The 23,948-nt window shown below is 38.5% G+C and overlaps 1 protein-coding gene, 1 long non-coding RNA gene and 1 pseudogene across 5 annotated transcripts in view; 1 reads left to right on the top strand and 2 right to left on the bottom strand.

The window, feature by feature from the left end:
• Positions 1 to 238: 238 nt before the first annotated feature.
• Positions 239 to 7,959, bottom strand: LOC137976796 (ornithine decarboxylase 1-like; annotated as a pseudogene).
• Positions 7,960 to 13,389: 5,430 nt separating this feature from the next.
• On the bottom strand, positions 13,390 to 19,765 carry LOC137974768 (Krueppel-like factor 11). Of its 4 annotated transcripts, none has more exons than XM_068821742.1 (5): positions 19,491 to 19,765; positions 18,697 to 19,157; positions 16,146 to 16,364; positions 15,529 to 16,012; positions 13,390 to 14,841 (listed from the first exon to the last, which is right to left on the bottom strand). In XM_068821742.1, the coding sequence occupies exons 2-5, from the start codon at positions 18,802 to 18,804 to the stop codon at positions 14,513 to 14,515; spliced, it is 1,140 nt and encodes a 379-aa protein (XP_068677843.1). In that variant the 5' UTR covers positions 18,805 to 19,157; positions 19,491 to 19,765; the 3' UTR covers positions 13,390 to 14,512. The 4 variants fall into 4 exon arrangements, with proteins under 4 accessions (XP_068677843.1, XP_068677842.1, XP_068677845.1 ...); XM_068821741.1 differs by having other exon boundaries at positions 19,394 to 19,497; XM_068821744.1 differs by lacking the exons at positions 18,697 to 19,157; positions 19,491 to 19,765 and adding an exon at positions 18,548 to 18,686.
• A 3,648-nt stretch (positions 19,766 to 23,413) lies between these two features.
• The window catches only part of LOC137975790 (uncharacterized), a 2,905-nt gene continuing 2,370 nt past the window's right edge, over positions 23,414 to 23,948 (top strand). The window contains exon 1 of the long non-coding RNA XR_011117635.1: positions 23,414 to 23,948. This exon is cut by the window's right edge and continues 249 nt beyond it. This is a non-coding gene — a long non-coding RNA (uncharacterized lncRNA).

The raw sequence follows: 23,948 nt of genomic DNA, 5'->3' as shown, positions 1-23,948 counted from the left end.
CGATAGCGCCTTGTATCCGAAAAACTATGGTACCAGTACCTTTGACCGGTTTGTAAAAAAGGGAGCGTTTTGGGAAAAAAAAAACCTCCGAATTTATATACTTTTTCAAACAGTTTGTCATTGTCCTGACGCACTCCACGAATGGGGAAAAGACATCCATGCAAACCCTTTGCCCCTCGATCTTTGTTTTTGTTTTGTTTTTTTTTTCTTTATTTTAAGACGGAAGCGCAATAACCTATTAGTCTTCTAACTTACTGCCCTCAAAAGAAAGAAAAAAGATAAATAAGATTAGAAAAACAAAGCTGTATATACATCTATTGAGCAATTTAATAGCCGATGAAAATATAAAAATTCACTATAATTATTATACATACGTATATTTATTATATAGATATTGATGAGATACCAGGATTTCTCCTTGTACTAAAAAATCATATCTTCACACCGCGCAGTGAACACATCATTTTTCTTTCACATGTGAGGATATAGGTGTTGTCATGGTAACCAACACGATAAATAAAACGCGAGCTTTCTCTTTATTGTAAGATACATTAACATTTTTATTGCAAAATTTGACATGATTTGTTTTTCATAACTTCCATATCTTGTTTTATGTTACACAACCTGCGTGTTTTAGCGGTTGGTTACGACTTTTTCATCATTTCAAAACTGCTTTGCTCACTCGCGAGAGATACTTGCAGCACTCGAAGATAAAAATCGTATCCCCGCACGGCCATGTAATATCCTCTCTATATATATATTTATCATATGACTAGCTCCGTGAGCGGGCAAGATGAACCAAATCGCGCGCTCTGATTGGCTACCCGAGCGGACAAGATGGAGCGATACTGCCCGCTCGGGATTTCTCGCTTGGTCCCGCAAGATCAAAGATCATTTTTTGGTGTTTTAAGTCATATTATAAATCCTTTATTGACCAAGATTGTTCGGTCAAGATGACTGGATATTGGCCTCGTTCTTTTTTAGCATGTTTATGGACCTCGACTTCGTCTCGGTCCATAACCACGCAAAAAAAGAACTTGGCCAATATCCAGTCATCTTGACCTCACGCTTGGTCAATAACCCATACATATCACGGTAAACGGTTGGTCCTCCGTTCGGTTTATTTAAACTCTACAGTTCTGTTTCGTAACACAAGTTCCCTCACTCTTCGGGGGTTTTCTAACGAAATTACATTTACACTATATTTATATCCATCGCGATTCATTGAAATTCAAATTTAACTTACTTGGCAATTTCCACTCTTGCCAAGTACCGGTAAGTTAAATTTGAATTTCAATGAATCGCGATGGATATAAATATAGTGTATAAGTGGTCTATAAGTAAAAAAAAAAAAAACATTTCAAAAAAGAACTGTGGTCCTGAAAGAAACACTCCTTTCAGTATGTTACTATGGTACAACAGACATAATTTCCACCAAATCGGGCCTGCACTGAAGACAGGAGCTCTGTGATCCACTGCTGAATGGTGGGGTATGATGACATCCAAACCAAACATGTTCAATATCTTGCCTAATGTTGGCCTGAAAAGAGAAAAAAAATGACTTCATAATACACTGCTTTCCATTCAAAATTTCGGTGCTGAGAGGCTGCTTGTCAAAACACCTATGCCTCCATTAGGGTGGTCATGGATTCAACAAGTGCTGACTTTGCTTGGGTTTACTAAAAATTAAAAACATCCAAAGGCAGAGGAGAGTCACAAAAGCCACAGGGCTTGGACAGCTGAGGCTTATCCCAATTTTTGTAGCATTGAGTGACTAAGAGTATGGCCACACCCCCATAGCAGGAATGCTACTAACCAATAGCCCTTACTCATGAAGACGTCTGACTAGCGAATGTCATCACCAAGCCTCAAAGTCGAAAATCAAACTTGTAAATTTTAGTATGAGCTAAATCCCAAAGGAGCAAACTTGTAAAGAAATCCCACCTGCGAATAGTATTGCATGTCCAAATGATGTGAATAATTTTGTGCAAGCCCGGCTTGGTGGTTAATTTTGAGCATAATGATGTTATCAGGAATATTAAAGGGTTACCCCTTAACAGTATATTTTGAGGAAAGGAGCAAGATAATATTGCTTTTGGTCAGGAGATTTATATTAGCACCAGAGAACACTTTTAGTTGGGTGTGATCAAGTTTCAATGTACCTGCAACTTTGAGATATGGTGTAAAACTTTGGTGGCTTTTTAAAGCCATTGAAAGTGGAAGCTGCTGAGCAAGTGTATGCCTGCATATTTCGAAAAATACAGCCACTCACCACCATCAATCTACAAAAAAAAAAAAAACAAGCCAAAGGAATTTGTCAGAAACAACTGACACAGCATTTAAAATGAACCAGTTGATAAATAAAATTTGTAGGCGCATGACTTTGTAGAGGCTGCAGGCAAGCAGGACAAATTTGTCCATTCAGGACCAACATAAACGACCAAGCTACTCAGGAGTTCAAGTAGCTCGATAGGAAGAGCATCTAACACATGTCACGGAATCCTGTCTGGGACTCGTTTTTCTGTTGTCCTGTCGCCTAGCAACAAATTTCCCATCCTTCCAAAAGATGCATTACACCTTAAACGTCAATAGTTGCAGTTGGTAAACAATCTGTTGTAATACTGATGCTTGATAGAACATGGACAAAGAATGAACAAATGCACAATAAACTAATAACCTGGGATGAGACAGACAAAACAAACAAAATTATTGTAAATGAAGCATTTTCCAATAACTTTTAGAACTTTTTATGGAAAGAAGAATGTAAACAAGGTAACAATTTCCTATTTTTTTTCCTGCAAACTGTAGCCAGCAATGGTCACAAAAACATGAAGATGGCTGGCACTATCAGCAGTCGCTGGTATGTTTTCATGACTTGCCAGTCGTTTCAATGCACACCTGTAGAAAGCTTTCCAGCCAACACCCATATAAGTTTTAAAAAGCAGCTTTGATGATCAAAGCTATATCATACTTTTGGTAACACAACACTCTTGGTAATGCAGTCAAGGGAATCACAAGTAGTACCCCCAAATGCTAGAACGGAATTTGACAGCATGCTTGTCTTTCACACCAAGGACTTCATGATGCACTGCTGCATGATCAAATACCGGGCAGTTGGACGAACCATAACCATCATCATTCAAATGATAAATAAAGCCCTGAAAACAGCCGAGAAAATTTACTTCAGATCAAGGATTTTCATGAAAATAAAACTAATAGCAGCCAGGAGGGGTGATCCTTCAATTAACTAACAAGGCATACAACTTTCTTTCAAAATTTGGCAGTAATATAATTTTGACTCTGCTTAGGATTTACAACATTTCTTAAATTAATAATAATAATTCATAACACTTTTTTAAACTTCATTGATGCCTTTTATGGATTGCTCTATACCTCCAACTAACCAAATAATGATTTACTGTAAAGACTGGTGTAAGCTGCACTTTTTTGCTTAACTTTTTCTACATACGGTAATTAAAAAATGTCCCATGCAAAGGGAATTTTAACTCAAAATTTCCAGTACAAGTATACTTTCCTATAATTCCATCATTTTCACCTTCACAGGTCTTCCCTAATCAGTACAATTTCAGCCACTCTCCATATTCTTGGACCTCACTCACCAGTTCACATGAGGCTTTCAATCCGGCAGCTTCCAAAGATTTGTCACCTTCTATTATCTGGCTTCCCTTTACAGTGTGGCACAGGCAACTACATTGACAGCAAGAGTGAAGGCAGAAGCGGCCTGGTTCAGCTATGATATGCACACCTGAGATGGCTGGAAACTGTTCTTCCAGCAATGGGTTCAGGATGGCACAGAGCTAAAAGAGAGACAAGATCTTATAGTGGAAACCTGACTTCCTTAGTCTTTTACTTAAAAAACTACAATGCTTAGGGAGGGGTAGGTTCCCAGCAGAATTAAACCGCCAAAAGCAGCCAACTCAGCACCTTCAAAAAACAATGATGACAGGGACCTCTTAAACTGACAACTCCTATGAAAAGTTAAAGGGAAAGGGGAACAGAAAGGGAAGGGGAGGGGAGGGGAGAAAATCTCTTCACCTGTCTATTTACTCCAAGAGCAAAGTTAGAGAGACACACTGATGACATACTTTATTCCTTAGATGAGTAGCACAATCACCACATCCAATTGGAGGTGACTCAGAAACATTCCCTGCTTTATTCAGTTTAACATCTTCAATAAAGCTATATTTTTGCTGAATGGTAAAGTTGTCCTTCTTGATTAGCGCATGAGGTGTAAGAAAGGTATTAAACTACTTTCTTATCTTGAGAAAACAGAAGGAAAAGGATAGAAAAATAGGAAAATGTTGAGTGTAACATGTAACAAAATTTTCAAATAAAAGTCTTCAAAACCATTTTTCATAAGGGAGAAAACTTACATGGATTAATGGACAATAACCACGGATAACACACAGTAAACTACATTTGAGCCAAATTTCAACAGTTCAAGTTTATTAAAACACATTAAAAAGATTCAAAATTTTGTGCTCTGGAATTACGGCGCTCGCTAGATTATTGTTCGAAACAAGTCTTCAATTTTTTATTTACCTCAAAATTGACTGTATCTGTGTAAAAGACCATGCCTGCAAGGGATCATGGGTAAATAAAAATTCAGACTAAACTTAAATATTTTCCCAACAATTAGAAAGATATGAAAGTCTGGGTGTGAAATAGGTCAAAATATGTGATTTTCAGCCCAATAAAGACAATTTCACAATTTTTAGGTACTGGTATGTTACAGGAATGGGTACGATGATCATGCTACTCATTTTACTTGTAGAAACAAGTGAGCTCATGTAAAGGGACATTGCAGGATGCTCATAAAAAATCAGTAAGCTTTTTATCTTGTGTCTTTCTGGACACATATATGCAAAAAAGCTCTGTAAAATGGCTCCCTTTCCACCCTTAATGCGACAAATATACTCTTTAACTCAAGAACATAAGTAGTCAGGGTGCATTTGGAAAACAACCGCTGATTAACAGGGGTGCCCTGATGCTACTTTATGCACACACCACAGTATAAAACTTTGCTAACCTCTTCAAATGTGATAACTGCATCCGGAGTTCCAGGAAATCCTCCTCCAATATCAAATACGGTGAATTTCAAGCCAAATTGAGCCTGAATAATACAGATTAAAATATGTGGTAGAGCTGCAATTCCACACCTTTTAGGGCAGGCAAAAGCTTGAAACCTTTTTACAAATAATTTATACAATAAATTAAAGAATAATTTTAAAACAATAACTTCACTTACTGTACTGCAAGATGAAGCAAACTGTGCGCTGCTAAGACAGCTGTACCAAATGCTCTTGCATCATAATATCCACTGCCAACATGAAACCTTAAAGGGAAAATAGATGAAGGCATCACAACCTACCAAAAGCTGGCATTGTTGATGGCAAAGCTAGATGATGACATTGATGTCTTTCGATAATGTTGAGTCAGAGACTTCTCACATACAGCGGGCAGAGAAGGTGGTACTGACCAGTGGCTGTTGAAAGACCACCAGACTAATATCCACAAGGTTTTAAATTTAAACTCCAACCACAATAAAAAATAGAGAAATATGCATGCCTTTGTCATTAAGTCTAACAATTGCTATATTTTCTGTTCTTGTTTGCTCTTGCTCATGAAAGAGTGAGCAATGTTGAAGATCCACTACTGTCCACAAAGAGAACTTAGGGATTAAAGACCCCATGGTGGTCAGCCTGGCTGCATTCGTTTTAAGGGGTTTCTGAGCAAATGGAAACAAGCATTTATTTATTTATTTTATTTTTATTTATTTATAAGAATCCTAGCTGGCTATTTGTGAGTGCAGCCAAGACATAGAAAAAGGGACTACCAGGAAAAAATCCAATAACTGGAAAGAGTGAGTCTTGAACCCAGGATGCCCAGATCTCAAGGCAGACACCCAAAAATAATCATCTTTTCATTTCTGAGGAACAATATGCAGTACGATCACATCTGTACTGTCATAGGTGAGTACAAAAATGTAACCAGTGCAGCTGTTGCTCCCAAACTATACAGTGTATTTACCATAAGAAGAAAAGCAGAGCAAACAAAATAAATTTTATAATACAACTAACAATAAATAATTTAAGTTGATTCCTAAGGAAAAAAAAGTTGATTTTATTGACACTTCCCCTGAATGTTCCCTACCAATCCCTGTTTTGAAAACTACAATAAAAAAGATAAGTCACTGTGCTTGCTTAAGAGATACAATGGTCCATTCTTACCCAACTGATGCCTGTACTGGTACTAATTACGCATGTTATTTCATCGGCTCAGGGTACATTTTGCGGTAGCTAAACGAGACAGTTTTTAAAGTACCATTTTGAAAAAAAACCTGATAGGTAGAAAGTCTAGAGAATTTGGAACACTGTCTTACATAGTTTATGGAAAAATCACTCAACTTAGAACGACGTCGACTCAAAAATGTCTCTTGAGTCGTTGTTTTCAAGATCATAATTTACATCCTTGGGTAAGGGGCTTTGTGTACGTTTTTAGCTCTATCTTTCTTCCCATACAAAGGAAGGGATAATTTGTACAGCAAATTTATGAAATAAAAAAATATAGGTCACCATGCTCGTTTATGAGTAAACCACCATTGTACCTGTCTATCTCAATTATCGTAGATCGAAAGAACAAAAATTGTTATGTTCTCGGAATGCGTGCACTTATTCGCAAAGATCCATGGTCAATCACAACTTCTCTCACATGTTTTGAGAACTGTTTTTACGCCATATTTACAATGTTAGAAATTTGACCAATTTGAAAATATTGACACACTGTATGCACAGTACAGGATGCACAGTGCAATACTGAGGAATCACCTTAATAAACTAGTCAATTCCCTATTATCTATGATTGGCCATTTGTGAAAGGGCTCAAACATAACACTTGCATACTGGCAAAATGTGAGTCTTTCTGACAGTTTGCAACAGGGACAAAATTATGCAATTGCAAACATCTGCAAGTTGCTATCACCCATACTTCAAAAACATTTTGAGGAATGCATTTGAAGACAAGAAAGAAAGCACAACAACATCTGAGATTTTGTTATGGCCGCCACACAGTGGAATTGTCAGAACCATGGCATTTCAAGAAACTTAAGCATTATTTGAAACCTTTTCAGGACAAGGGGGCACAATCTCTCAAATACCTACCATAAAATGGTTCTACTCTTGGTAACAAGGAAACCCACTTCTTGTGCTTCAGAAGAATATCAGCCAAGTCTACAATGTAAAAGGCGTCATCTGCTTCCTGAAAGTATCCAACAACAATGCTAGTTGTTAATAATGATAATGATAATGATAATGATAATGATAATGAAAATAATAATAATAATAATAATAATAATAATACTATTATGTAGGATATATAATACCGATAGGGGATTGTAATTTTTTTTTTAGGGATTAACAGGAATTGGTTACGCTTTTTGGGTGCCCAAATTTTCTAATAGGTTTGCAAACAGATGATTCAATAAACTGCAAATAACAATAATAATAATAAGCACTGAGGTACTACTTGGGGACACTACAGAAATATTTAATATAATAATATAAACAAAAAAATACATGTTGCTTTTTGAGTAATGGGGGAAAAACAGAGTACCCAGAGAAAAACCTCTCTGGGCAGAGTAGAGAACTCAACCCATATTTGACCACAAGTCTGGGAATTGAACCCAGGCAACATTGGTAGAAGGGAAGTGCTCTCACTACTACACCATCCTTGCTCCCCAAACAAGAGACAAACTATCCACAAGTTATAACTGAAGGGGGTGTATACTGGCTATGTTTTTCCCGTGTATTTTGGTTATCAGCACTAGAGTGACCACCTCCCTTACTGCAGCACCAAGTATTTTGTTCAATAGTGTCCCACACAGGACAAGTCATCCCTTACAATGTCCAAAGTAATGCCACTCTCGCCAAGAACCTTCATCTTAAATAGTTTTCATACAGGGACTGCAAGAAATGAATCATAAGGGTCTTAGCACATCTCACAAGGGTGTTTAATGTTATAGCAACGGGATGTGCTCTTCAGGCCTGTAGTTGGTGTCACAATATTAGGGAGCTTAAGATCTACAACGACGATGTCAACGAAAACGCCACAAAACAATGATATAATTGGTTAAAAGAGCATAAATAATCGTGCTGCACGTGCAGCACGGATTATTGCTCATATTTTTGCGGTTCTCTGCGTGACGACTACGTGAAATCACTAAATTTTAGGTTTTGACGACAATGTGAGCATGCAACAGAGAATCTTTCATTCTCTATTTTCACTCTGAAACCGCACGCACCAATTTATTTTTAGGATACTTCGCCCACGTTGTACGAAGTGAACGTGATGGTATAATCGTGAAAGACTTTTACTAGAGCGAAGTTCTATTTTGAGGTGACGTTTTCGTCGACGTTGCCGTCGTAGATCTTAAGGTCCCTATTATTGGAAACTACACATGATTACAGGTATCAACTACAAGAACACCACATTATACATATAAAAGTTATCAAACAGTAGACAATGATTTCAATTTTCATCTGCTTGTTAATCGATTTATATGGGCCAGAAAGTGACTGGCCTTTGAAGCTGCCATGGGAAAAAGGAAATTTGTCATCATGTGCTCTCCATCAGCAACAAAACCTTGCAGCAAAGTTAACAAACAACTGCCAACATGACAAGTGTATCTTTATGCCTTGGTTTCATGGCAGATGCCACTAAAGACCCATGCACTGTTCTCTGGTCAAGCAAACTTTGCAATACTTCTTCTTGCCAAACTTGGGCTCATCTTTTCTCAACCGTTATACCAGAACCACCTATTGACCTGCCACGCTGTTTCACGATTCTGTCTGCACAAACCTCCCAGAAATAGTTATACTAATCTATCAGATTTTCTATCAAAGTGGTTTCTCATGCAACAAGGTTTCATGCACTGCTTGAGTAACTTGTAATAAATTTGTGCACCCAAATATAATATCATACAAAGACAGGACAATTTCCAAATGTCGGTTCAAACCACAGCGATTGTGTGGGATTTTGGCTGAATTTGAACCTATGCAATGGAAGGTGTATTTTGCCAGCTCAAATCTCTTTTAAAAAGCATTTGTACTGACATTACTTTCTTGAAGTATAAGGAACAGATTCAGACCAGGATGACTGATTTCATACAAATCCTCCCAAAAAAATTATGCAAATTCCTGCTAAATTAGGAGGGTAATTCCACTTTACCGATGTCAAACCTCCTTTGCTGGCCAATAAAATCATTGAAATCAGTTGCAAATGTTGGAAATACGCCCCTTCATAGCAATGTTATAAGTACAGGTCACATTTCACAGGTGACTTGTTACAAAACCTTTATTAATAGACCACTTTACATATATGGCTGTAATTTTGAAATTCATAGTTTCAAATAGCTATTATCATTCTAAGGGAGTATATTTGCCCCCTTAGAATCCCATATTTATTTGAAACAATGGGTTTCAAAATGGTCGCCATATCTGTAAAATGGTCTATGCTAAATGTAAGCCTCATTAGGCATCATTAGGCCAAGGTTTTGCGTTGCTTTAGTATACGTAAACGAATGACCTGTAATGACCTGTGGAATTTGACCTGTGTTTTAAACCTGCCGCCTTTGTCACAATGCTCCAGCACCACTCCCTGTAATTTTAGCCATGTTTACCCCCAACCAATATGGTGTCATTAACCATGAAAAGGTCAATTAAATAGGACGTGTGCAGACATCATTTTCAGAAACAAGCCTCTAAAATCTTGTTGCCATTTCTGTAAGTGTCTATAAAACATAATAAAGATGGGTCGTTCCATTTTTTATCTGTGACTGTGATTGGACGACTGAGTCAATGCAGTCATGCCAGTAGACCCGGGGGAATAAAGAAATTTTGCGGTTGACAAACTACGGTCTGCGACCCCAGTAAGGGGCAGTTTGTTATCAACGGTCGAAGCCGTAGCCACTTTTGTGCTAAAGCACAGCCTTTGAATGCTGTTTTGTTGCAATATTCACCCCCTGATGTTGTTCGTAGGACTGCTATTGCGTTGATAGTGGGTTGAAATGAAAGTTCAATCTTTGTCGATTGATTCTGATGTGAAATTGTGACCGTGTGAATATTTTATCCAGAAATATTTGACTCAAATTGGTGGCACCTGAGAATTTAGTCTCCAGCCTTGGGATTTCATTGTAACCATTGACAACCACGAAATTGTGAAATGGCTCAAATCGCGTCGGATCTGGAAAATAACCACACAGGAAGGAAGCTATCCACGATGGCAATAAGGTTTGGCTTTTTAATTGAGTTTTTTTTTTTCATATAATTATCTTCTTAAGCTTTTTTTCGAGATTCTCATACAAATCCTTATATTTTTGTCGGCCATGCTCACACTGAGCTTGGGGCGCCTAAATAATAGGTCAATAATAAACGATTCTCATTTCATGCTGCTCACACGACTTTTGTCACCAAAATACGCCCTTAGCAAATGCTAGCTTGGATCAGAATCCACGTTAAAGTTGAACCCCTGGGCAGTTGGAGTAAATGTTTGCAGTGTGGCCACCGTAGAAGGCGAAAGAAATTATTTCAGAGTATAATATTTGACACAAAGTGAGATTAGCTAGCTTTTTAAGGTAAAATCCAGCCTACCTTTACAGCCGGGTCGCAGCGAACAATTCTTCTCTCTTTTAAACGCGGAATGGTGGCTGTGTTAATGTGAACGGTTGAGAAATAAAACTAACAACGAATAAACCTCCAACACAAAAAATACCTTCAGCCCTCGGGTGAGAAAGAGAACCAAAGAGTGTTCACGTGATACTAGTAAGTGAACCTCTGATTAGCTAGTTATCGTGTGTCGGAAGGAAATGGGAAATGAGAAAAGAACCCAGCAACGTAACGGGAATAGAAACCAAAACTCTCCAGTAACTTTGCGCAGCGCCATTGGAAACAGAAAACTACTGGATCCATGTTTTATCAAGACTAGCCTGATTCTCAGACGGTCCAGGTCGCTCGTGTCACGCATTCTCCTCCCTTTCCCGACATATTTATAAAAAAACGCTCGGATACTAATTGAGACAAAGATAACAGAACTAATTTATAGATATCTATGGATTACAATGTAATTTTAAGTGCTATCTTTATTCCTGTTAATGGGAATAGGCACACAGAAGGAGCGGGAACTGCTCATGCACTTATTAAAATTACAGCCAACGTTCGAAAAAACGTATCCCTTCTTTATCACCCAATCATTTTTCACGCTAACAACGTTTTCTCTCATTGTTTCTTATTTTTCCACGATAACATCGTTACAAATAAGATACGTTCAAGTTTAACGCTCTTCAAGCCCTAATATTAAGCAAGAGGTCAGCTCATTATTATAAAGGAGGGGAAGGTTAATACATATAGATGGAAGCTCCCTTATGCTCATATGATCATACCATATCATTATTATTTACCCTCGGATTTTAGAGTAGCTTGATGTAGCTAGTATCTCCGAGCAGTTACCCTCCGAATCATGATACACCACGGAAGGCAGACAGTTTTTTTTTATTGAAGGGTGTGAGATGGGGACGGCTTATCGTTCTTATCCGAGAAGACTAGTGAGTCTAACAATTTGCGGATGTCATTACAAAGTCAGCACTTTCTCCTAAAGACCCTGAGTGTTGGTCCAGCCACTAACTTTGGTCTAGCCTGCGAACGCAGACGTATTTCCGGAACGACCGCCGGAAATACGCCTGCCTTCGCAAGGTAACTTTGGTCCGGCATGGCACCCCGGTGTACAACCATTAGGCCATTTCCGAGTTGCTGTTTGCCTCTGGTTCAGAACGAGTCTTGGTGCTCAACCATAGTTTGATTTGCATGAAAATACGCAACTAATTGCCATTTGAATGGTTGTGCACCAGGACTCGCTTTGAAACGGAGGCAAACAGCAACTCGGAAATGGACTATTGAGGCACCGGTGTGCGGTGGTGTTGGCACTGCCTTTTCCAAGCAGAAACGGATAACCAATCCCTTTCCCTCCTCTTATTTACGACGGAATATTTCCCTTATTTTAATTTATAGTTTTTCTTTTTTTTTGTTAATTTAGAACTTTCACAAACGCGGAAAGCTGATTTAGCATCCACCCTCCTTCGGTATTCAGCAATTCTTTTTTCCGTGCAAGAATAAGTTGTGAAATGCTTTGTTATCACCAAGCAAGTATACCGGTCAGAAACACAGCAAATACACTTTTTTTTAGGTACGGAGAAGAAGAAGCCTACAAAATAGCTGGAAATATCCACCCTCCACGCTCATGAATTACCCGATTCTGGGCTCACTGCTCAGTCAAAAGGAGGCAGAAGGGATGATGAGTGGGGAAAATGGAGATTTCACGGCAGAGGCATTTCTAGGAGGACTCAGTTTGCCATCTGATTTCACCATTTTAAATTTGTCGATTTAAAAACAATTTCAACTCATCAATTACTCATGAAGGAAAACAAAAAAAAATGTTTTATTCATCAATGTACGTATCTGATACAGATTTCCCTTTCTTAAATAACGAAAGATCTAATTTAGTATTTTTGTATTACAAAAATTATTTGTAGATGTGACCATTCAATGCTAACATTGAATAAGGAAATAACTATATTTTCTGGTTATACTGTGACTATTACTTGCCAAATACACAATAGACCAATTCGGCTAACTCAATGTTGTACCCAATTCAAATCCTCTGGGAATAAAACGTTTTGTTCCGAGAATTTCCATATCATTTAAATGTGAATGCTTCATTGTCATGCAAATTCAAAACACAATGAATCTTAACTCCGAGAGATTTGAATTGGTTACAACATTGAGTTAGCCGAATTCGTCTATTTACAAAGGAAAAGTAAGAGGAGCCCTGGAATCTCCCTTGTAAATGATGGGATAACCTCACTTCTATTTTAGGTGACTCAATCCAATTTTCAACACTCTAAAGAAACTAAACACTATTTTTCAATTGCCGCAAAGTGATTCCAAAGGTACTTTGGAACTCTTAGCAGAAATTAAAATAAATTCTTGAATTTGGAGCTACCTTGACAACTAGAGTAGTTAAGATAGCTCTGAACCTGCTCCGGGGTATATTTATAACTTTGGCAAGTTTTATTTTACGCTTCTTCAAATTCCAGCAAGATGAAATGGGGATTACCAAATTCTTTTTGGAGATATTGTTTAATTGTGAAGCATGGGGTGTTATTAGACTGCATTTCTGTTGCTATCAAAAGCTACTGGATTACAAGAGAATAGTCTTTGTTATAGCACCATTGAAGAATTGCTTTCACAATGAACAGCAGCCACCCTAAAATGCTCATTGGATAACTGGTAACTAGTAGATACCAAATGCAAACGCATGTTCTGATAAAGCTTTTTAATTTTGAACATTGCTAAGGTACAAAGAACCTTTCAAAAACTTATAAATTAAAAATTGCATCCGTCAAAAGGGCCAGTGAAGACGGGCAGTTTGTGAATAACTTAAACGTATGAAACATTGCTTTTATATTCAACATGTTAGCACAAATGACGACTGATTAATTCTATGAAAGTCTGAGAGTTGAGATAGCATTCAAGAAACTTTAGTTTTATAACATAACTTCTTTCACAATTTTTTACATAAAATAACAATTATTATTCTTACAAAGCAACTTTGTTACAACTGCAAAGTTTAACTTTCTGTGCCTTTACTCACAGGAAAGTATTCATTACCTATTTTCCAACTTAAACTTTATACTATACTTAGCCTTAAAAGTTTTTTTTATATACATATATATATATATCATCTTGCAAGTTTGTTTTTTTTTTCTTTTACACTGAGTTTCCCTTTAGCCAATTTCTTTTTTTATTCTGACAGCAAATCAGTATGGATCAAATAATATGGTTGCTTCTATGATATTTGCCATTTGTCTCTCAGCAGTGAAAGGGTATTATTTTGTAAGATGTACTGTACAACTGAATATGGAATGTATGTCATTTAAAAGGAATTAAAGGTATTTTAGACTTTAAACAAAACTGAAGCGAACTGATAACAAAATTATCTATTTAGGCATAGTAATAACATTAGGCCACAGCAAATAAACCAATTTCCTTGTGTGAAACAAGACAAAAAGAACATTATACACTGTTTACCTGCAACCTCTAGAATTATCAATGTAAAGGATGGCATGGACATGGCTTTAGCAGTTTGGCATTGCTAAGAGTTAAGCTTTGTTGAACAATGGCTTAAGTACTTGTATACGAGAAATGGAGGTTCAAGGAAATATCTGAAAAGGTACATAAGCATTGCCAAAGTAGAGATCACTCAGTTTCAGACAGGGAGCACGAGTGGCATTAATAATTATTTATACAGTTATCAAGTTCAACACACACACACACACACGCTTTCTTGGACCCATTTCCAGTTGACAGTACCAAATGATAAGCCCATTCTATCATATGGCCTGACAAAGACTTTTTCACAGTATCTTTTTGATGTTGTAGTACTAGGAGTTCACTGGCATGCCACTTGTGGGAAGCGTCACTCCATTAGACACTGGCATTACCATGCTGGGCAAGTTTACTGATGACGGCTGCATACTTGTGGCAACCTGGTTCAGTTTGTTCATTTCTAGCTGCCAGCCTGGAACCTTTTTTGCAGTCATGTGTCTCCTTGCATGCTTGGTGAGATGATCTGATCTCATAAAACGCCGCCCACAAAGAGGACAAGCAAATCGTTTCTCCCCTGTGTGCGTTCTTTTGTGCCTGGCTAGCTCATCCGACCTTGCAAAGCGCCTGTCACAATTTTCCCAAGTGCATGGGAAGGGTTTTTCTCCTGAAAAAAAAAATTATGATTGAGCAATTTTTTTTCAAGTTAAATTATGAAATTGCTGGGTTTTGACTGCTAATAATGTGCCTGTTAAATACTTAATAAAAAGCCATGAACTGCTAAGGTCTATTAAACTTCGTCTTTTTTTCTTTTTTTTCAAGAGTCCCATGTTATACATCTTTAATGTATGTACTTTGAGCTCTCTGGGGGTAGACCATGAAGATTGAGTTACAAAAATGTCAAAAATGTGAAATTCAAATATTCACCAACACAGTCTACGGTTACAAACAGGAATGAAAAACACACACTCCAAGGTGACAAAACATTTTAAATAAAGTGGCTCTTCTCTCGTTTGTGAAAAAAACATTTGAATGTCTGCAGAATTTGTCTCTCTGAGTACCGAAATGATAAATGTGATGACATCGCAACGCGAATATATTTTACAACATTACATCACGTTCAGTTCCGAGTTTTCACGTGATTAGTGGGTGTAATGCAGGCGTATAGGCGGGCCTGCCCAACACGTCAAAAAAATTCCCTCGATAACTGAAAAGACATTAGCTGAATCAGCACGAAAATAAACGAAACTAAGTATCACAAGAGAAATTTACTTTTTAATAAGAAATCATCATAATCCGACTATTCCTGGCTCAAAATGACGATTTTCTCCCGATATTACGTAAGTTCACACACCTGTATGTGTTCTCAAATGTGCCTTCAAATGGGAACTTTTGAAGTATGTTTTGCCACAGTTTTCGAAAGTACAAACGTGGTTTCTTCTTCGATTCGTTTGGTTCTTTCCACTGTCGCTAGATTCTTGTTGAGTTTGGGCTTGTATTGGCGGAATGAACCCTGCCTGTGTGACGACGAAGTTTCTCTGTAGCTGCGAGATGTTGGCTATTGTTGTAGGAGCAGTTCCGCTTGCAGCTACAGGGCAAAGTACAACTACAGCTCCAGCTGGTATATTTCCACCACTGTTCGCTAGCAGAACTTGATTCATATTTACCCCACCAGGAAAAACTTTTAGAGGCAAACCAGCCACACTAGCTGTCTGGGAAGTCGTTGTAGAATTCGCTCCCAAAGATCCCGCAATTGATGGACAAAGTCCAGCGCTGTTATCCCCGCGCTGTGATGGAAATAAAACTGCTGGTGTAGGACGCAGACCATTGTTTTCGGGCTGCAAAAATAAGAAAACTATTATCAGAAAACATTATATAAGGCAACAAGTACGTTCGTTATCGTAGGAATCAATGCGAGGAAGAATTTCGCTGGCGTTTGTCGGAAATTTGTTCATAAAAGTTTTCTCTTACTTTCTCTAGTTCGTCCTCAACGGAAGTGGTACTGCTCAAAGAGGCGCTCGATGAATTTCTGCTTATGGACGAAACGCCGGAATCAGGGCTGGGACTCCTTTCATGTCGAGGAGGCGACCACTGACTCATCGCCAAAAGTGACTGAACAGCATCTAAGTCAACGCTTTCTTTCCGTCCATCAGAGCAACTTTCACAGTCCGAAGCAACATTTGAATCCTCCTAATATAATAAAACACAAAAAACACGGTAAAGAATTAATTACTGGAGACCTTTAGCGTTTAAGGATTTCCTTCGATTTCACTTACATCCATTTCTTTGCACGACGACAAAGGCGTTCTAGGAGGAGACAGAGGAAGAGCGTACATTACTCACGAAAGTTCACACAAAACCTATGAACATGACATTAAGCCTGCGAGATTTTTGTTATCGTTTCGTGCTGGATGAACTTAGGTCAGCAATGATGATCATGCAGTGTAGAGGGCGTAAATGGGGGTTGGACCAATTACAAAACACTGCTGAAAAAATCAACCAATCATAGCGTTACCTTCATGTGAACGGTGCGTGAATCAAACTGTTTTCACGTGTAGTCAGAAGTTGAAAACGAACTTTGTCCCGGGAAAACGAACGACGTTTGTTTACGTTCGGCCAAGGCCAGAAACGAATTACACGTGATTTATGATGTCAGGTGCACTCTCAGTCGTGTTGAAATAAAAGGAACGACAATTGTCTTTTGATCCGAGTCACGCACAATATAATATCACATTTTATACGGCTGATTTTCAAGAAATTCGAACGAAAGATCGATTGATTGTGATTGCGGGAAGTCCAGCCTGCGATTATAATTCAATCGCCCGCAAAAGAAGGCGTACGATTATTTTTCGCCCATCCCAAAATTCGCCAAACCCTTCCCTTACATCATCCGCTTTTACGGGAGTTTGAGTCAATTCGAAATAAAATACACCCGAATTTTAACTTTTAAAAAACATCTGCTGGAAGACTGGAGCGCAAACCCTTTGCCCTTCGCAAGAATTAACATGCAAGAAAATCTCAGTTTCTTAATAACATTCTGCCACCCCCCGTTATCAGAATTACATCTATGTTGTTTTGCGCTCTTTAACCAAGAAGCTTTCATTTTCGGTACTGCTTGGCCAGTTTAAGGTCGTGGTTATCTTATTCTTGTACGATTGCTCTAAAAAAGTACTTGTTTTGAAGATATAAGATTAACATAGGAATTCTCTCTGCGTTTGAATATCTGACTTAAAAGAATTTACATTTCTATCGCGCGAGTAATTCTCTTGAAAGTATTCTTCATGTACAATGGGTTTGAATATGTTTAAAGATCACAAAAAACACATATTGATCAAGTAGAATGAGGATTAGCTTAAAAATATTGAAAGCGTCGCGCTCTCTATCACATTGGTCGCCAAAAAAATGTTGTTTTAGACTGGTGGTAAATAACATAACTACACAAATTGAAGAAATTAAATGTTTGTCTGGGTTGATATAAACGGTCGCACGCAAGTTTGGAAAATTTTTACGAGAAGTGACAAAAGGCCTTAAGTCACTGTCTCTTGGGTCTGTTTTTTAACGTTCAAAAGGTTTTAACAACTGAAGCTCAATTTTAGAGTATTGTTCAGTTTTAATATGTTCGTAATCTCTTTTCAAACATAATAATCAAAAACGAAGTCTTTTGTTCAATTTCCCTGGTATGATGTCACACGAATCTGCTGGTAACTTTCTCTTGTCTCTAGAATTTGCCAAGAATCGAAGAAACTGGCCTTGATTTCCCGATGGTGAAAGAAATGCCAAAGATAACTGTATCCATCTTTAACTGATTTTAGCCCCCAGAACGGCCAATAGCCAGGAAAGCTGACGGCACAGCTGCGTCGAAAACTGATCCAAGCAGTGTGATGTCTTCAAATTTTACTCTTCAATAAGTACATTCCCACCCTTATACTGTTTGCCGGAATGGTTGTTAAGATACCCAACTTTCATTTTCAAGATTGGTCCCAATGATTTGCAAGTACCAAATTTCCCTCCAACCAGGACCTTAAAGTCCTTGACTGAAAAGACAGGCTAAATGAAAACACCTTTGTGCAAAATCTAAAAAATTGGTAGACCGTAGAAATGTTTGCTGAAATGCACTGCTTCATTGGTTTCCAAAATCATGACGAAACATTTCCTTGCAAGAGGTAAAGTATCGAAAAAGTAGATCTGGTATCGACTGAAGATTGGTTCTGTCACATACTCAGTTCTAGTCTACACCAGCGATAAAGGTTTTGGCTCCCGCGCGAATGTCGAAAAAACACTTAAGCCGGTTGTAAACACACAACTGGGTAAAACAACACAGTTATAACGCGACGAGTAGAAATTTCATGGATAAGTGATTGTCATCGAGTTACCTTTAAGTTCTTTCATAATCTTTGGTATCAAGTGAACATACTCGACAGCAATATTGCAAAAATCCCCAAAGAGGATTGTGTTTTTCCTGTACCCAACGGTTCTTTTGTTTCTTGCGTGGCAAATATTGGCAGTACAAAGTACAAATTACCTGAACATTTGCATATCGCTTCAGGGTAATGGAAGCTTTCCATGATCTTCTAGCATCAAAAACTGTTCTCGTTTTACTCGGGTTTCCCTGGTCTTGCATCTTTTTCATTCTTCAAGCCAATTTTGAATTCATAGAACTCTTCATTCCTCGAGAACAATGCTCAAATGAAGAAACAGGAAGGGACTTGCTCCGTTTTATTGCTTGATTTCCGCTTTACTGTCCGGTTTTTAGTGGGCGTTCCCAAGGTAATGCCAGGGGTGTGTAGTGGAAAGAGTGGCAAAGGTCAAGATTTAAGGCTCTTCTTAATACTGACAACTGCGAAAAACTGGAGCTATCTTTTTGAAGAGAACGGGATTGTGGTAAAAAAGGGAACAATAAAAGGTTTGCTGATTGCCTTGTTCCGTCCGCAATCTGGTTCGGCTTCACTTAAGTCCGTCAGTGTGTGACAGACATCACTGAGGCTGAAAAAGAGAAAGAAGAAACATTGATTACGTAACCCGTTTTGAAGCGTACGTAAAGTGAACAATCAATCGGCCATTAACGATGGACTCCAGCAGTTATTCAGGAGGCTAGAGTCCAAAGAATCGGTTATGAAAAAATGCTAAAAAAGCAGGGTTAAGGTAAAATGGCGTTGTGCCAAATTCAACATAACGGTACGCATTCCTTTTCTGGCAAAACTGGCATCTTTTTTGCCTACCTTAGCGTTTCGTCAAGGTTTCAGATCAGTCCACAAGAAGGAATGAACACCGCACTCAGTATCATGGAAATTGGAATTTCAAATATGACAGCCTTACCTGTTTTTATAAGATGTCTAATTTCGGCGAGAATTCAACTTGCACATGCACAGCATGTGGGCCGATGACTTTCTCTTTACTTCTGAATTCTCCCTCTAAATTGCCTCTCCGGCTGAGTCGATCCATAATCATTTATACAATATATTAAATTAGACGACCCTTCAACAGATGAAATTTGATCAAGGCAACAAGTGGATTCATAATTTCAATTATTTTTTAGTATATTTTAAACTTGGTGGAAAATTGTCGAAATCGTTATGTAATGTTCTTAATTGCTCCCCGAAAACACGTGAACGTTGGACTTTCGAACAGAAGCGCGCTTATCACCTGATCAGTTGTTCTTTACCTGGTTATTTTTGTCTTTTCCGTTACATTTGATTATTAATGATCTACATGGCACAGAGCTTGTGAGACTGTGTCTTCGGGAATAAAATTCACATACTCATTGTAGAAGTTAAACTATCTATGCATCCGGATTCCATTTTGCAAGAGGTGTGGTCCGATCCGTTTCAGTCAAGTTTATTAACGATCAGAATTGAGTCAACCCACATTTTTTCAACCCTCATTTTTATATCAGAAAGATTACAAGTTTCTATCACGTGCTTCCTTTGGCCTATTTCTTGTGTGTAAAAAACTATACGGTTAATTGATCATTTTGCTTCGGATCCCCAAACTATGCGAGTGTTCGCTACGCAACTACGGTAGTGAGCGTTCTATCGTTGACTCCGTTCAGTTAGAGACAGAGTCGACCAGATGGAAAGAGTTCAGAGGAGTTCAGTTGCTGAAGTCTCAGAACGAACTTTTTCGTGATCAGTCAAATAGCCTCCACAATTCTTTATCTGTTTGTTCAAGTGAAGTATGACATTTTAGTTGGATAGGCAATGTCTTGATAGATTTTCAACATCCGTTTTCCAAAGAGGTCAAGAAACGGGAAGTGGGTAACATTTCACATGTGACAGAACAGAAAGTGAAAATTTATCAACGTGTGTGTCTTTTTTTTTAACGTGTTTGGGCACAGAGGATTAGTGTGTCGGAGTACTGCGTAGGCCGGCCGTAGTACTAGTGGGTCTCCCCAGACGGTGTTAAGGAAGTTCGTTTAAAAAAACCTTCAGAAGCAGAACAACGACTGATTCATGCTCTTGGTGTCCTTAGGTAGCCTGTTCAAAGCGGCTAACGATCTATAATAAAATGAATATTTTAAATAGTTTTTCTTTGTGTGTGGTATATCGTAATTAAATTTTCATGCATTTCGCGTGGGATGGTGTATTTCAGTTTGCTGCAAAAAGTCTTGATGGCCGACGTCTACGTGGCCTGCTGTGGCTTTAAAAATGAGAACTAGGTCTTTGAGTTCCCTTCTATACTCTAATGGCAGTATGTGCAACCGGTCTTTATAAGGCATGTTTTTCGGGTAACTCAAGATAAACTTCATTGCTCGGCGCTGGACATTTTGTAGTAAGAGTTTGTCCTTACAGGTATAAGGTGACCATAGAGTCGACACTGAGAAATTGAAATTTCAACGGCACGATGCATAAGAACCTTGGCTGAATAAGATGCATGATGGGTAATATGCTGTGTACAAAAGTTGAGTTTGTCACGTGCTTAGCCAACAATTTTACCTGAATCAACCACTGTTAGACTGGTAATAAATAAGATACTCCTAAACCCGGGGGTTATTGGTGCTGCATCGATTCGGGGTAATACGTTCCCATTTTTCCCACTGGGGTTTTTTGGTTTTACGTACCCGGGCGGCAGTATCGCTAGTTTTCTTTTTGTTTTGCTAGTTTCGTATCCGGCAGGGTCGCAGTTTTCATCTTTCATCTTTCTATGGAGTATGAAATGTATATATGCATATTTTGTAACAGTTTAACTGGATCTCTTTTCGCCGCTAATGCGAGGCCTTGAGTTAGCCAAAATAAACAAATCGGTATATATTTTACTGATGTGTACGGTAGTTGCAACAAATCAAGAAAGTAAGCAAATAAATCAGCCAAAATTATGATGCTGCGTTCTATCACAGTATGTTACTAACCCCTTTCTAGTTTGTTCGATGGAGCGGACCCCGCACTTCAAAAACTGCTTCGCGGGCCCTGTTTTAGAATATGGCGTATGATTTACCTTAGTTTGAAGGCCTTCAAAATAAAGTGTGCTTTAACTCAGTTGTACTGTAGTTATCGAAAGCAATCGGATTTCGTCTGCTCGACTTGAAAATGCCTTTGCTGTTAAACACCACCACCACCGCCATCATCATCATCACTTACTCTCGGATTTTTGTATTCATAGTTTATGATATTTTTCAGGTATACTTTGAGAATTCACAGTCCAATGGCCTGATACAAAATATTTAGGTCAGAGTGCATCCCCTACAACCTCGTTCCCAGGTGTTTTTTCCGCCAAGAGTTGGGCAGGCGGGAACGAGGTTGCATCCCTCAGAGTCGGATCATTTTACGCTTCCATTTATGCAACGTGTCATTCAAACTGAAAAAACAAACGGACAATGCACGCAGCGGCGGGATTACCCAAACAAGGGAATCGCATCGCACCTTTCGTTCATTCCGGTCCAGATAGAAGAGAAAGTTGCAAATCTTCTTGCGAATAAAAGAACAACCTACTATCAGGCCGCCGTCATTCCCGTTCAAGGAGGATCGACGTAGGAAGGCCTGCTACATTTGCATGGCGCCATCCCACTCAAATCACTCCCCGATTGTTCGTTTTCATCGTTGCGAAACTGAGAGGACTGAAAACAATTATTTCATCCACACTGGCGTTTTCGTATCGTTTTCACATTTGAAAATACTAAAGAAAAAACTGAAAATAACTCCCACGCCATCATCCATCGACCATCATTTTCCGTTTTCGAGTGCCTCAAATAAGACTCTAGCGTTTCCACCTTTGCCAGTTTTCTTCCGTGTTTTAGGGCGTTTTAATGCGAATGATAGACCGAAACGCTTCAAAAAGTGTGCTTTTCAAAAATCAGTTGTACAGATCTGGCGAGCCGTGTACGATGTTCCTTGCTGTTGCTATCTCGTGGCGGTTTCTGCCGCTCGACCCTCTACCTAAGAACCAAACAACGGTCAAGTGTTCTGCAAACTGAGTTCTGTGATGGATGGATATTGAATAGTTATCTGCTTAGTAATTATGCAATCATTCAAAATGTTTGCTGAATGCAATTAAACTCGGGATTTGAGATTTTAATCCAAAGGAATTCAAGAGTTTCACTGTCCGACGAGAGCAGAACTTTTAGTTAAACGTGGGTGCTTCAAGGATCAAGAAGGATGGCTAGATCTTGAAAAGAACTTTAAACTGAGACTGCTGAACAGCTTGACACAACCAACTCTTATCAGGTCATGGAGCATAAGCTAAAAAGAGCTTATTTAAAGATCGGAAGGATTTCAGCGTCTGAAATTTAGAGAGCTTACCGGTGAAACTTGTGTTCGGAATTTTACAGCATGTGCGACTTGGTATATAGAGAACATGAACAATCTGCACGCGTGTGTGGTCAATCAAGTCAAAAATACCTTGTAAATTTACATCGCACATAGCAAACAGACCGTATAAATTGAACGATCTTCATATTATAACGAAAAGGACACGCCTGTAAGATTCAAAAAATAATGCTCTAAGCAATCTATATGAAAAGTCTAGAGAAAATTGACCTCCTCTCCCGTAAAAAATCATTCACGAATCCATGGGTACAATGAATTTCCACCATTTCTATATAAATGAATTAGAGAGGTGAGTGTATGGTTGTTTGGTTGTAGGCCCTCACATTCGGTCATAACAATTGTCTTCTTAGGCGGTCGCCAGGCAACTATAAACAATCGAGTAAACAAATTAGGACAGGTTGGAGTCCAAAGGTCAATTTCCCTCCCGCGAGAGGAAACGATGCAATAATAGGACTGTATTGGATGCAGTTGAAGTTGCACCGCATGGCCAATCGACTATCTACATTTGTGTACTTTGAACTGGAAGTAGATCCACAAGGGCATCTGGACCTCCCTTTGGTTTTCATAGAACTCGCGGGTATTTATTATAATTCTATTCATAGTAACATCACAGAAGACTGAGGCTATGCGTCCCATCCATTGAAAATTTATCTGGTACGTGTACCATAGCCCTCGTGCTAGGATAAGTGACTTATTTGCCGCCCATTGTTAGGGCCACTATAAGTTTGAATTTGCATTTGTGGAAAATGAAGTGATTTGTTCATGTTTATTAGCACGACACATTTTAGTGAGAGATCTCTAGTTTTTCTTGAAGACACGTACCACCTCGTTGTTTATACTTCGACAGTCAGTCTAGCAGCCATAACATCATAAAGTACCTAATCGAACCCACGATTATTACGATGCTCATTAAACACAGAATGGCTTGTCATTATATTCGAAGAAACAAAATCATCTCGTAAATTCTACGTTTGTGTTCCCGAACAGACTCCAAGGCATTTTGAAATACATCCAC

The sequence above is a fragment of the Montipora foliosa genome, chromosome 11, assembly GCF_036669935.1.
Source record: "Montipora foliosa isolate CH-2021 chromosome 11, ASM3666993v2, whole genome shotgun sequence".
NCBI classification, from domain to species: domain Eukaryota; kingdom Metazoa; phylum Cnidaria; class Anthozoa; order Scleractinia; family Acroporidae; genus Montipora; species Montipora foliosa.
Note: the sequence above shows the minus strand (reverse complement) of the source record. Positions and strands in the feature narration are given on the sequence as shown.